At 35.1% G+C, this 13980-nt stretch overlaps 2 protein-coding genes across 2 annotated transcripts; both read left to right on the forward strand.

Annotated features, from left to right (window-relative positions):
- Window positions 1-1023: 1023 nt before the first annotated feature.
- LOC117028936 (olfactory receptor 6C3-like) lies at window positions 1024-1950 on the forward strand. The gene has a single exon (XM_033117793.1). The coding sequence runs from the start codon at window positions 1024-1026 to the stop codon at window positions 1948-1950; it is 927 nt and encodes a 308-aa protein (XP_032973684.1).
- Window positions 1951-12025: 10075 nt separating this feature from the next.
- On the forward strand, window positions 12026-12964 carry LOC117028904 (olfactory receptor 6C75-like). Its single transcript, XM_033117738.1, has one exon. The coding sequence runs from the start codon at window positions 12026-12028 to the stop codon at window positions 12962-12964; it is 939 nt and encodes a 312-aa protein (XP_032973629.1).
- Window positions 12965-13980: the final 1016 nt, after the last annotated feature.

A 13980-nucleotide genomic window follows, 5' to 3' on the forward strand; every position in this document is an offset into this window, starting at 1 on the left:
AGATTTACATCCTTTTCAATATTAAAAGTTAAATAACTTTACTACCAAGAAGACTATTAATACAGTCCTAAAGCAGGAACCCAGAAATAAATCTGTTATTGTTTTTTTTCCAAGTTTAATTGTGTTCTCTTACAGAAGTAAGATTATGAAAAGACATTCCCTATTAGAAATTGTTTTTTGTTTTTTGACATCTCCTTGTTCCTTCTCAGTAAATTGTTTTTTGACATCTACTTGTTCCTTTGCTGTAGCAATATTGTAAACAAAAAAAATGAATTGTGCATTGTATGAATTAAATTATCTCTAGGCAATTATTTATTTTAATAATATTAATAGAAGTTTACTTCTTGATCTTCTGGCCTTTATATCATAAAAAGAAAAAAAAATGATGTTGGGAGACTGATAGCATCAACCAAATCCTTAGGAAAGTCATGAGGGAGAGAATGCCAGCAAAACATTCCTATGGATAAACAGGTATGTTCTAAAGTGAGATGATTACTATGTTGACTAGTTGTTTAACTTTGTAAAAGTTTCCTAAACTATGTGTGCCAAATATGAAGGTAGGTCAAAATAACCTCTGTAAGCTTTCAAACTCTGTACTTAGATTACCCACAATCTAGACTGTTTTTTATAACATTCAGGAAAGGAAAAAAAAATCAATTAGAATATATCCATATTTTTAAAAAGAAGGTAAATATTTTAAACAATAATTAAAAGTTTGATTTTAAAGAAACAGTAGAAGAATTATCTCTGTTTAAATATTAGCATAAGTTTTTTATCCATAGTCTGTGTATTTTCAAAGAAAAGAGATCAATATTTAATTTCAGATAATATTCATTCCTTGAATGTAAGGCCAAATAGAAATTAGAGAGAATTGCTGAAGGTGATTTTGAATTCCATAGATTACTCATCATCATGGATATTTTAAATTTTATACTGTATCCTCAATCGTGGGGTTTTCTTGTTTTCAGTGTTCTGTAAGGAAAATATATTTTCTGTTCTAAAGGGGAGGAAACAGAATCGGCAATGAAAAACCACACAGTACCCACAGAATTCATTCTTCTAGGACTATCAGATGACCCAGAGCTTCAGGTTGTGATTTTTCTTTTTTTAGTAATCACATATATATTAAGTGTTACTGGAAATTTGACCATCATCACCCTCACCTTGGTGGACTCTCATCTACAGACCCCTATGTATTTCTTCCTCAGGAACTTCTCTGTACTAGAGATATCCTTTACAACTGTCTGTATTCCTAGATTTCTGGGCACAATTATCACCAGAGACAAAACTATTTCCTACAATAATTGCACAGCGCAATTGTTTTTCTTCATTTTCGTGGGGATAACTGAATTTTACCTTCTAACTGCCATGTCCTATGATCGCTATGCAGCCATCTGCAAACCTCTACATTATACAAGCATCATGAACAAAAGAGTCTGCATATTGCTTGTCTTTTGTGCTTGGCTGGCAGCATTCTTAAATATCTTCCCACCAGTTATTCTCTTTCTCCAGTTAGATTACTGTGGCTCCAATATGATTGATCACTTTGCTTGTGACTATTTTCCCCTCCTGCAGTTATCCTGCTCAGACACCTGGCTCCTAGAAGTGATTGCTTTTTACTCTGCAATAGTGATTCTGCTTTTCACTTTGGCATTAATAATTCTATCCTACACGTTCATCATCAGGACAATTCTGAAACTGCCTTCTGCCAGTCAGAGGAAAAAGGCATTTTCTACATGTTCCTCTCACATGATTGTCATTTCCATCTCTTATGGAAGCTGCATATTCATGTATGCCAACCCTTCCGCAAAAGAAAAGGCATCATTGGCTATTGTCAATATCGCTGTTGCTCCTATGATGAATCCATTTATATATACCCTGAGAAACCAGCAAGTGAGGCAAGCCTTTAAGGACACTATCCGAAAGGTTATGTTTTTCTCTAGTAAATGAAAGTACTAATAGTGTTAAAAGAATAAAATTCTTACCAGTGCTTCCTATTATTCATACTCCTTCAAAATTTTCTTTCCTCTAAAAATTATATACTTTCCCTTTTTTATTCTTATATTAAAATTTTCCAAATATTAATCTCAATAAATTTGATAAAGTTGAATGTTTGTTTCAGAATGTTCTGTATATTCAAATGTTTTATTCAAATGTACTTAGATGATGTAAAATATCTAGGTTAACGATTATGATTTTGAGTAGAAGCGGTTTACTTTTTTATTTTATTAGTTTCAGGTGTACAAAAGAATGTACTAGAATAAAACAAAAAGGCATCCTACTAAATGGGAGAAGACATTTGTCAACGATACATCTGATAAGAAGTGGTTACTTTTGAAGGGACATAGGGTATTTAGGTTGATGGAAAGAGTTTTCAGAATATGATGTGGATTTCTGAACTTTTCATTCTTACCAGGTAATAGAAATGATTGTTACTAGAAAAATTTGATTCTATTTGGCATTTGCATGAAATCAAATCACCCAGAAGTTGGGAACAAAATACAAATACCTGCTTGCATATATTAAATGATTAGAAATTCATATATATTCAAAATTCTTTACACTATTAATAATACTTGTGATATAATGAGGAGGAGAGGGCTAGAAAATAAAATAAAAAGTTTTTCAGCAATTTTTTTATTCCAGATCTATTGTTTTCTTTTATTGGCTCATTTAATCCTGTCAACAACTTAATGAGGTAACTACAATTAATATTCTCTTTTAGTCAGAGGTAGTTTTCATTAAGTAATTAAATACCTCCAAAAGGTAAAAATAAGTAAAGAACAGACTATGTAAAACATATCAAGTAAAATGCATGAAAGTGATAAATTGGTGAGAGTTCAATTTTCCAGAGAATTAAGCTTTTATTGGAGGATCTAGAACTGACTTTAGCGTTTTTGGAAGTAGGGAAGAGAATCAACATCAGTTGGTAATATTCTACACACTCTCTTTCTATCAGACAAATAATATGCAATATTCTTTTCAGAAAACCTCTTAGAAAGTGAGCATTATTATTCCTAATTTACAAATGAATGAACAGAAGAAAATTGAGAGTTCAGTGTCACAAAGATCGTGGATTTCTTCAGAACTGGGATTTAAATCAATTCTTTTTTTTTTTTTTTTTAAATCACTTTTCTTAAACCTCAAATTCCAGACTAGTTGGATATCTTTCATTTTCACACCAACTTTCATTGTAATAATTTTGGAATAGAAGTTCATGTTAAATATTAGAATTATTAAAGGACTATCTAATTTGTGATTAACTCATTCAGGCTTTACTTACTTATGACAGGTGTTGGGGATATAGTGATGAAAAAGAATGATTCTTGCCCTAAATTATCTCAAATTCTAACAGGGGAAAAAATAATACATAATTAAATTTTAATTTGATAAATCAACAGTTTAGGTCTAAGTTGTTGATAGACCAGGTAAGGTTATCATTGACAAAGAAAATGTCATGTTGATGATAGCCATTCTAACAGGTGTGAGGTGGTATCTCATTGTGGTTTTCATTTGTATTTCCCTAATAGCTAATGAAGTTGAGCATCTTCTCATATAACTGTTGGCCGTTGGTATGTCTTGGGAGAAGTGTCTGTTCAGGTCCTCTGCCCATTTCTTAATTGGATTGTTTGTTTTGTTGTTGTTGAGTTGTACAAGTTATTTATATATTTTGCATATTAGCCCCTTATTGGAGGCATTGTTTGCAAATATCTTCTCCTATTTGGTTGGTTGCCTCTTTGTTGGAAGGAGAACTGACTCAGTGTGGTTAACACATAATGCAATATAGAGATGTTGTATTATATGTAGAAATGTATACTTGAAACCTATAAAATTTTACTGACCAATGTCACCCCAATAAATTAAATAACTAAAGACACCATCAAAATGGGGGCCTGAGGTGAGCCTCTGGAAATCTCCCCTGGAATTTACAACAAATGGAACAACTATAACTCCACAAAGGACTCCCTTCACAGCCGACAGGCAAGACGAAGAGGTGCACTACTGAATTCACCTAAAGGTGGGCGAATTGCGCGAGCAGGGGAGGAGGGAAGGAAGAAGTGTGGAGACCGAGGCACGTGGGCGCAGGACGCAGATCTAGCTCAGTGCTCCAAACTATCACAGCTGTGGGAGGGGGAAGAACTCGGACTGCTAGGGCTCCGCTTATGGCCCACAGGGCTGAGGGGACAAAATATAACACAGCTGACCCAAAAGCTCATGGCAGAGACCTCAGAGCAAAGACTGAGGGAACAAGGCTGAAAACGGTAGTTTAAGCCCTCACTGCTGCAGAGAACAGAAGCTTTAGGCACTAAGACTAGCCGCCCCTTCCCAACACTCCCAGGGCTCGCCCCACCCCCACCTGCCCAGTGTTAGAAGTGGAACAGTAGCAATGTCAGATCAAAAGAACAGAATATTTGCAATTCTGAGACTGGTCCACAGACACAGATTCGCAGCCCAACTAGTTCCAGCAAAGGGGAGGGAGCTGTGGAAGCAACACTGACTGAAGTGGTGGTCGCCGCCATTGCTCTGGGCCACAACTCACCCTGCCTCTGTCCCCAGCTATCTGGGCAGATCCCTGTAGGACTAAACAGAATTGCTGAAACACACGGGCTCTGAATCTGGTGCAGGAAGAGCTTTGGAATTTCAAAAGCTCTCCGCATCCCCACATGGATGTGGCGCCCTATGACCCGGGTGAACTGCTAACAGAGGAGAAGCCGGCCTTCCGGGGAATTCCTCCATTGTGTGAGAAGCTGGAATAGTGTAGAGAAAACATAACACTACAGTGTGAGAGAGAAAAAAAGGCTGCAGTCGGAGAGAAAATAAAACATTCTACCAACGCGTAGAAAGACCTCTTCCTATCAACCTGTTGCAGACGTCACTCCTGTGGATGTCTAGGAAGAGAAATAATAAATCAGTACTTGCCATGAATAACCAAGGCAACAAGACAGCTCAGAAAGAAAGTAAAAAGTCTCCAGAAAATGAACTTAAAGGTATAGAAATATGTGACTTAAGTGACAGAGAATTCAAAATTGCAGTTCTGAAAAAACTCAACGAGATGCAAGAAAATACAGAAAGGCAGTTTAATGAACTCAGAAACACAATCAAAGAACAACATGAACATTTTACCAAAGAGACTGAAATTTTAAAAAAGAAACAAATAGAATTTCTGGAGAATAAGAACTCAATAGAGGAAATTCAGAATGAAATAGCCAGCTTAGGTAGTAGAGTTGACCAGATGGAGGAAAGAATCAGTGACATCGAAGATAGAAACCTGGAAATGACACAGATGCAAGAAGAAAGAGACTTGAGACTTAAAAGAAATGAAAGGACTCTACAAGAACTTTCTGACTCCATCAAAAAGAGCAATAGAAGAATAATGGGCATACCAGAAGGGGAAGAAAGAGAGAAGGGAACAGAGAATATATTCAAACAAATTGTCGATAAGAACTTCCCAAACTTGTGGAAAGAACAGGATCCTCGAATCCAAGAAGGACATAGAACTCCTAATTACCTAAACCCCAACAGACCTTCTCCAAGGCACATTGTATTGAAGCTGTCAAAAATCAACGACAAAGAAAGAATCCTCAAGGCAGCAAGGGAAAAGAAGATGGTAACGTACAAAGGAAAGCCCATTAGATTATCATCAGATTTCTCAGCAGAAACTCTACAAGCCAGGAGGAAGTGCAACCAAATATTCAAACTATTGAAAGAGAGAAATTATGAGCCAGGAATAATATACCCAGCAAAGATATCCTTTAGATATGAAGGAGGAATAAAGACCTTTCCAGACATACAGAAGCTGAGGGAATTTTCTAATACACGACCTGCACTACAAGAAATACTAAAGGAGGCTATTCGAACACCATCAACAGGGACAATTTGTGGAAACCAAAACATAAAAAGGGGGAGAGTAAAGGCCTGAACTGGAATGTGGGAATGGAGAAAGTAAGCTTGCTGAAGAAAATCGAATACTCTAAATATCAAACTTTCTTTTACATACACTTAAGGGTAACCACTCAAAAAAAATCCAGAACTGGAATATATACTGTAATAAAAGAAGAAACAGAGGGAAACATCATAGAACACTACCACACAGAAATAATAGACAACAACAAAAAGGTAGAGAAACAATGGAGACACAGCCTTACCAGAAAACTAAAGATAGAATGATAGGAAATCCTCACATATCAATAATCACCCTAAATGTAAATGGACTGAACTAACCAATAAAAAGCCACAGAGTAGCACATTGGATCAAATAGCTAAACCCAACCATATGCTGTCTCCAAGAGACACATCTCAGCTACAAGGACAAGCATAGACTCAAAGTGAAAGGATGGAAATTGGCACTCCAAGCAAATGGTATCCGGAGAAAATCAGGTGTAGCCATACTGATATCAGATGAAACAGACTTCAGGGTGAAAAAGGTAACAAGAGACAAAGATGGACATTTCATAATACCAGAAGAAGACATACAGTCATCAATATTTATACCCCCAATCAGGGAGCACTGAAATATAACAAGCAACTACTAACAGAACTAAAGGGAGAAATTGACCAAAACACAATTATACTAGGGGACTTAAACACATCACTGACAGCTATGGATAGATCATCCAAACAGAAAATATATAACGAAATAGCAGATGACACATTAATGTGTCATAAATGACACATTAGCTGAAATGGACACAATTGACATTTATAGAGCACTTCATCCTAAAACATTAGACTATACATTTTTTTCTAGTGTACATGGAATATTCTCAAGGATAGGACATATATTGGGATATAAAATCAGCCTCAACAAATTTAAGATTGAAATCATACCAAGCATATTCTCTGATCACAAGGCTTTGAAATTGGATATCAACTGCAAAAAGACAGCAGGAAAAAGCACAAATACATGGAGATTAAACAACATACTTTTAAAGAACGACCAGATCAAAGAAGAAATTAGAGGAGAGATCAAAAGATATATAGAAACAAATGAGAATGAAAATACATCCTACCAAAATTTTTGAGATGCAGCGAAAGCAGTTTTACGAGGGAAATTTATACAATTACAGGCCTATCTCAAGAAACAAGAAAAATCCCAAATAAATAACCTCACATTACACCTTAGAGAACTAGAAAAGGAAGAACAAATGAAATCCAAGGTCAGCAGAAGGAAAGGAAATCACAAAAATCAGAGCAGAACTAAGTGAAATAGAGAACAAAAAGACAATAGAAAAAATTAATGTGAGAAAGAGCTGGTTCTTTGAAAAGACTAACAAAATTGACAAACCCTTGGCTAGACTCACTAAGATAAAAAGAGAGAAGACACTAGTTAACAAAATCAGAAATGAAAAAGGGGAAGTTATCACGGATGCCACAGAAATACAAAGGATCATCCAAGAATACTGTGAAGGACTATGTGCCACCAAATTCAATAACCTAGAAGAAATGGACAAGTTCTTAGAAACATATAGCCTTCCTAGGCGGAACCATGAAGAACTGGAAAATCTAAACAGACCGATCACCAGTAACGGAATTGAATCAGTCATACAAAACCTTCCGAAAAGCAAAAGTCCGGGACCAGATGGCTTCACTAGTGAATTCTACCAAATCTTCAAGGAGGATCTAATACCAATCCTGCTCAAACTCTTCCAAAAAATTGAAGAAGAGACAGTACTCCCCAACTCATTTTATGAGGCCAACATTACCCTGATACCAAAACCTGGTAAGGACAACACAAAAAAAGAAAACTACACTAAGTAAAAAACAAACAAACAAACAAACAGAAAAAAACTCATAGACACAGACAATAGGTTAGTGGTTACCAGAGGGTAGGGGAGGTGGGGGGTGGGAGATGAGGGTAAGGGGGATCAAATATATGGTGATGGAAGGAGAACTGACTCTGGGTAGTGAACATACAATGCAATTTATAGATGATGTGATACAGAATTGTACACCTGAAATCTATATAATTTTACTAACAATTGTCACCCCAATAAATTAAAAAAAAAAAAACTACAGACCAATATCTCTGATGAATACAGATGCAAAAATCCTAAACAAAATTCTAGCAAATCGAGTGCAACAATGCATTAAAAATATTTATCACGACCAAGTGGGGTTCATCCCAGGGGCAAAAGGATGGTTCAACATCCACAAAGTCATCAATGTGATACATCACATAAACAAAATAAAGGACAAAATCATACAATTATATCAATTGATCCGGAAAAAGCATTTGACAAGATACAATATCCATTTATGATTAAAACACTGAATAAAATAGGTATAGAAGGAAAATACCTTAACATAATGAAGGCCATATATGACAAACCCTCAGCTAATCTCATAATTAATGATGAAAAACTGAAGCCCTTTGCTCTACGTTCAGGGACACAACAGGGCTGTCTGCTATCACCTCTGCTTTTCAACATAGTGTTGGAAATCCTCAGCAGAGCAATCAGGCAAGAGAAATAAATAAAAGGCATTCAAATTGGGAACGAAGAAGTTAAATTGTCACTCTTTGCAGACAACATGATGCTGTATATAGAAAACCCTAAAGACTCCACCAAAAAGCTATTAGAAACAATCAACGAATACAGTAAAGATGCAGGCTACAAAATCAAAGTACAAAAGTCCATTGCATTCCTATGTAATAACAGTGAAATCTCAGAAAAAGAAATGCAAAAAACAATTCCTTTTGTAATTGCAGCAAAAATAATAAAATACCTAGGAATAAACTTAACCAAGGATGTGAAAGACCTCTATGCTGAAAACTATAAGACATGTTTAAAAGAAACTGAAGAAGACACAAAGAAATGGAAATACATTCCATGCTCATGGATTGGAAGAATCAACATAGTTGAAATGGCCATATTACCCAAAGGAATATACAGATTTAATGTAATCCCCATCAAAATCCCAATGGCATTTTTTAAAGAAATAGAACAAAAAATCATCAGATCATTTGGAACCACAAAAGATCCCAAATAGCCAAAGCAATCTTAAGAAAAAAGAACAATGCTGGAGGTATCACACTTTCTCACTTTAGGTTGTACTTCAGGGCAACAATAATCAAAACAGCATGGTATTGGCAGAAAAACAGACACATAGACCAATGGAATAGAATTGAGAACCCAGAAATAAAACCACATGAATATGGACAGATAATTTTTGACAAAGAAGCCAAAAACATACAATGGAGAAAAGACAGCCTCTTCAATAAATGGTGCGGGGACAATTGGAAAGCCACATGCAAACCAATGAAAGTGGACTGCTATCTGTCACCATGTACCAAAATTAATTCGTAATGGATCAGTGGCTTAAGCATAAGACCTGAAACAAGAAACAGCATAGAAGAAAACATAGGTGCTAAACTTATGGACCTTGGGTTCAAAGAGCATTTTATGAATTTGACTGCAAAGGCAAGGGAAGTAAAAGCTAAAATAAATGAATGGGACTATATGAAACTTAAAAGCTTCTGCACAGCAAAAGAAACTATCGACAAAATAAAGAGGCAACCAACTGAATGGGAGAAGATTTTTGCAAACAGTGCCTCCGATAAGGGGTTAATATCCAAAATATACCAGGAACTCATGCAACTCAACAACAACAAAACAAACAACCCAATTGAAAAATGGGCCGAGGACATGAAGAGACATTTCTCCAAAGAGGACATATAAATGGCAAATAGACATATGAAAAATGCTCAACATCACTAATCATCAGAGAAATGCAAATAAAAACCACAATGAGATATCACCTCACCCCGTCAGAATGGCTGTCATCAACAAGACAAATAGTAGCAAGTGTTGGAGAGGTTGTGGAGAAAAAGGAACCCTCATACCCTGTTGGTGGGAATGCAGACTGGTGCAGCCGTTATGGAAGGCAGTGTGGAGCTTCCTGAATAAATTATGAATAGAATTACCATATGACCCAGCAATCCCTCTCCTGGGTATCTACCCAAAAAATCTGAAAACAGTTATTCATAAAGACACGTGTGCTCCAATGTTTATTGTAGCTTTGTTTAACATAATATTTCTTTAAGTGGCCTAGGCAGGATATACTGGCACTCCAAGTCCAGAGAAATTTGGGTTCATACGTAAAAATGGGGTGATGTATGCCCTTTTTTTTAACATTGTAGGGGAGCTCTTGGAATTATTTTTTACAATCAATATTTTGGATATTTGGTTAAAAACATAAAAATGACAGAGGAGAAGTATGACAAAGGCTTTTGAGAAATCCCAAAGCTCTGGTACTTAAAGAAGTCAAAGAAGCCATTATAGATGACATTAACTAAAACCAGTCACACTCACCAAAGAGTAAGTACATCTTTGACAGTTTCTTTCAGGAATAAGTTTTTGCCTTAATAATACATAAATCTCTGCTTTATACAAGTAATCTCAATTATGCACAATATTATGTATAAATGGGACTCAACCACACAATTTTTACAAAATATATAAAGGAAGGAAAATTTTAAACTACAATGTACTCATTATTGTTCACTGTAACACAAAGATTTTGTGATTGTTAACATTATGTGTTTTTTGTGTTCTTATCTAGGTATATTCAAATTACCAATTTTTAAATAATAAAATCAGGACACCATGTAATCATTTTTGTACAAGATTCAAAACAAATTATTTGGTGTGTTTAACACTAAGCAGATAGATATACTTTATGTTTTAGTTATGTAAAATGTGAATTTTATACATAGTGAAGGTCAGTACTCATCATACATGGATAAAGTGAAAAGATAAAAAACAACCCATATGTTACGACCACAAAAAGAACAGATAATTAAAAATAGTGACATATCCCTCCTAAAAATTTTGTATGTAAAAATTTTGAGTAAGTTCATTAATATATAAATTAATTGGCTAATCCTGAGAAAATATTATTCCTTTGGGAAGCTCTGAAACTTCTGAAGAATGTAGAAAACAAAGGAGACATTACAGACTTAGGCAGGCTGTCTGAATATTTAAGTATTTTTTAAAATGACCTCAGATGACAACACCTCTAAAGCTTTTGTGGAAAATAATTACTTTAAACAGGAACAAACAATTAAGTAAATCCCATATTACATCAAGGATTGCATTGGAAGCCATAAATAGAAAAAGAAAAGAAAAAAGTAATACTCTTTGCCTACCCAAAACTTACCTTGAATTTTGAACTATTCCTTTTCATTATCCCTCAGGAAAAGAATAGGCAATGTTGTGGAGAGTGTTAATGATTTTAAAAATAAGTAAGAACATTCGCAGTGTATAAAAATAAAATTGGGTCTTTTTTAAAGGAGGTAAAAGTCCTCCTTTAATATCAGAGAGAGCAGACTCATGACTCATGATACTAGGCAGTAAATAAAAATACATTAAGAGTATATTTGCAATCTTACAAGAGACCATTATAATAGATTATTAATTAAAATTAGAATGCCTTGCAGTGCAGACATTGGAATTAGACTGGGGATACTTCCCCATCGTTAAATACCTCTGTATACTATTATTTATCAAGGACATATTATTCTACACCGATGGGCAACTGAGCTGTCTCCATAGATTGTAGAAGTTTGAATGGGGAAGGAGAAAGAAATGCTTACTCAAAATAGCAAACTTTAAAAGGTATATGGAGAGCAACAAAATATATATCTTCAAGGGTATCGTGGTATCTTTGGGAGTAAGCTCTCAGAGTTTTATTTGAGGTTCTAATCTTTTTTTTTCTTCTTTTCAGGAACATATCAAAATGTTCAGAGGACAAAGATTTAGACTGAAATGTGTGAGAATACAATGAAGGAAACATAGGACTAATGAATTAATGGATGATGTAATAAATTTTAAAAAACATTTTGTTCCTATGTACTAGAAAATCATTTTTTTATAAAACAAAAAGACAGAATGATTTTTTAAGAGTGGGTGGGTGTGGCTGTGTGCATGCATGTGTGTGTGAGTCTCTTTGTTGGTGTCATAGCCTTTTTATTTGTTCATCTATTTTACAGCTGAAACAAAGAATATCATTGAAAAGAAGGAAAATAATGAGAAATTACACAGAAGTAACAGAGTTTATTCTTCTTGGACTGACAAATGACCTACAGTGGCAGGTTGTACTTTTCATATTTCTTCTTGTTACCTACATGCTAAGTGTAACTGGGAACCTGATCATTATCACCCTCACCCTTACAGATCCCCACCTGCAGACTCCAATGTATTTCTTCCTTCGAAACTTCTCAGTCCTAGAAATATCGTTCACGTCAGTCTGCATTCCCAGATTCCTTGTCACTATTGTGACAGGGGACAGAACCATTTCTTATAATGGTTGTATGGCTCAGCTATTTTTCTTCATCTTCTTGGGGGTGACAGAATTTTACCTTCTGGCTGCCATGTCCTATGACCGCTATGTGGCCATCTGCAAACCTCTACATTACACCACCATCATGAGCAGCAGAGTCTGTATCCTTCTTGTCTTTAGCTCTTGGCTTGCTGGATTCCTCATCATCTTTCCACCAATAATCCTGGTGATGCAATTGGATTTCTGTGCCTCCAATATAATCGATCATTTTATCTGTGACTCTTCTCCCATTCTGCAGCTTTCTTGCACAAACACTAGCTTTCTAGAACTCATGGCATTTTTTCTAGCTGTGCTAACACTTATGGTCACCTTAACACTAGTTATTCTCTCCTACATGCATATCATCCAGACAATTGTGAGAATTCCTTCCACAAGTCAAAGGAAAAAAGCCTTTTCCACTTGTTCCTCCCACATGATAGTTGTCTCCCTCTCTTACGGTAGCTGCATTTTCATGTACATTAAGCCTTCTGCAAAGGAGAGGGTAACTTTAAGCAAAGGAGTGGCTGTGCTCAATACCTCGGTGGCTCCTCTCTTGAATCCTTTCATATATACACTAAGAAATCAGCAAGTGAAGCAAGCCTTCAAGAACATGGTCCAGAGAATGGCCTTTTCTTCAAATAAATGAACGTGATTATGTGAAAAATGTACCCCTGAAAGCAAAGCTGAATAAAACTCTTTGCCCTTCTTTAAATAAATTCTTCAAACACCTCATTTCCTCCTTTAATTTAGGCATGTTTATGTTATCAATGTCTGTTTTTCTTATTAGTCTAAAAGCCAGGTCCGATTTAAAGAAAAATACTGAGATAGCAATAATTATACCAGACAAAATAGACTTTAAAACAAAAGCTATAACAAGAGACAAGCACTCAGTAATTCTACTTTTGTGTATTTATCAGATAAAATCCAAAACATTAATTCAAAAAGACATATGTATCTAGATGTTCTTTGCAGCATTATTTACAATAGCCAACATATGGAAGCAACGTAAGTGTCCATCAATAGATGAATGGATAATGAAGAGGTGGTACATATATGCAATGGAACATTACTCAGCCATAAAAAGAATGAAATCTTCCTATGTGCAATAACATAGATGAACTTGAATGAAATGTCAGGCAGAGAAATACAAATACCATAGGATTTCACTTAGATGTGGAATCTAAAGAACAAATGAATAAACAAACTCATAGATACAGAGAACATATTGATTGTTGCCAGATGGGAGGGGAATTGGAAGGACGGTGAAAAAGGGGAAGAGATTAAGAAGTACAAATTGGTAATCACAAGATAGTCATGGGGATGTAAACTATAGCATAGGAAATATAGTCATTAATATTGTAATAACTATACATGGTGTCAGATGGGTAATAGATTTCTTAGGGTAATCACATTGTAAGTTATATTAATGTCTAATCACTATGTTGTACACCTGAAAAAATATAACACTGTATGTTAACTGTAATTGGAAAATAATAAAATTATTTAAAAAGGAAAGGGAAACAAAGAAAATAATAATATGTCTATGACTAAATCTTTCTGTAGTTGCATAATATTACTTGTTTGGCATGATTCACTTTTGTCATTTCAGATGCAACATAGAAAGTCATAATTTTTATATCTCTTAATCAAATTCACTGTTTA

Source organism: Rhinolophus ferrumequinum, chromosome 10 (genome assembly GCF_004115265.2).
Source record: "Rhinolophus ferrumequinum isolate MPI-CBG mRhiFer1 chromosome 10, mRhiFer1_v1.p, whole genome shotgun sequence".
Lineage (NCBI taxonomy): Eukaryota > Metazoa > Chordata > Mammalia > Chiroptera > Rhinolophidae > Rhinolophus > Rhinolophus ferrumequinum.

Bases quoted from the DNA above. Each gene is read 5' to 3' on its own strand.
- LOC117028904 (XM_033117738.1), top strand. From the start codon at position 12,026: ATGAGAAATTACACAGAAGTAACAGAGTTTATTCTTCTTGGACTGACA.
- LOC117028936 (XM_033117793.1), top strand. From the start codon at position 1,024: ATGAAAAACCACACAGTACCCACAGAATTCATTCTTCTAGGACTATCA.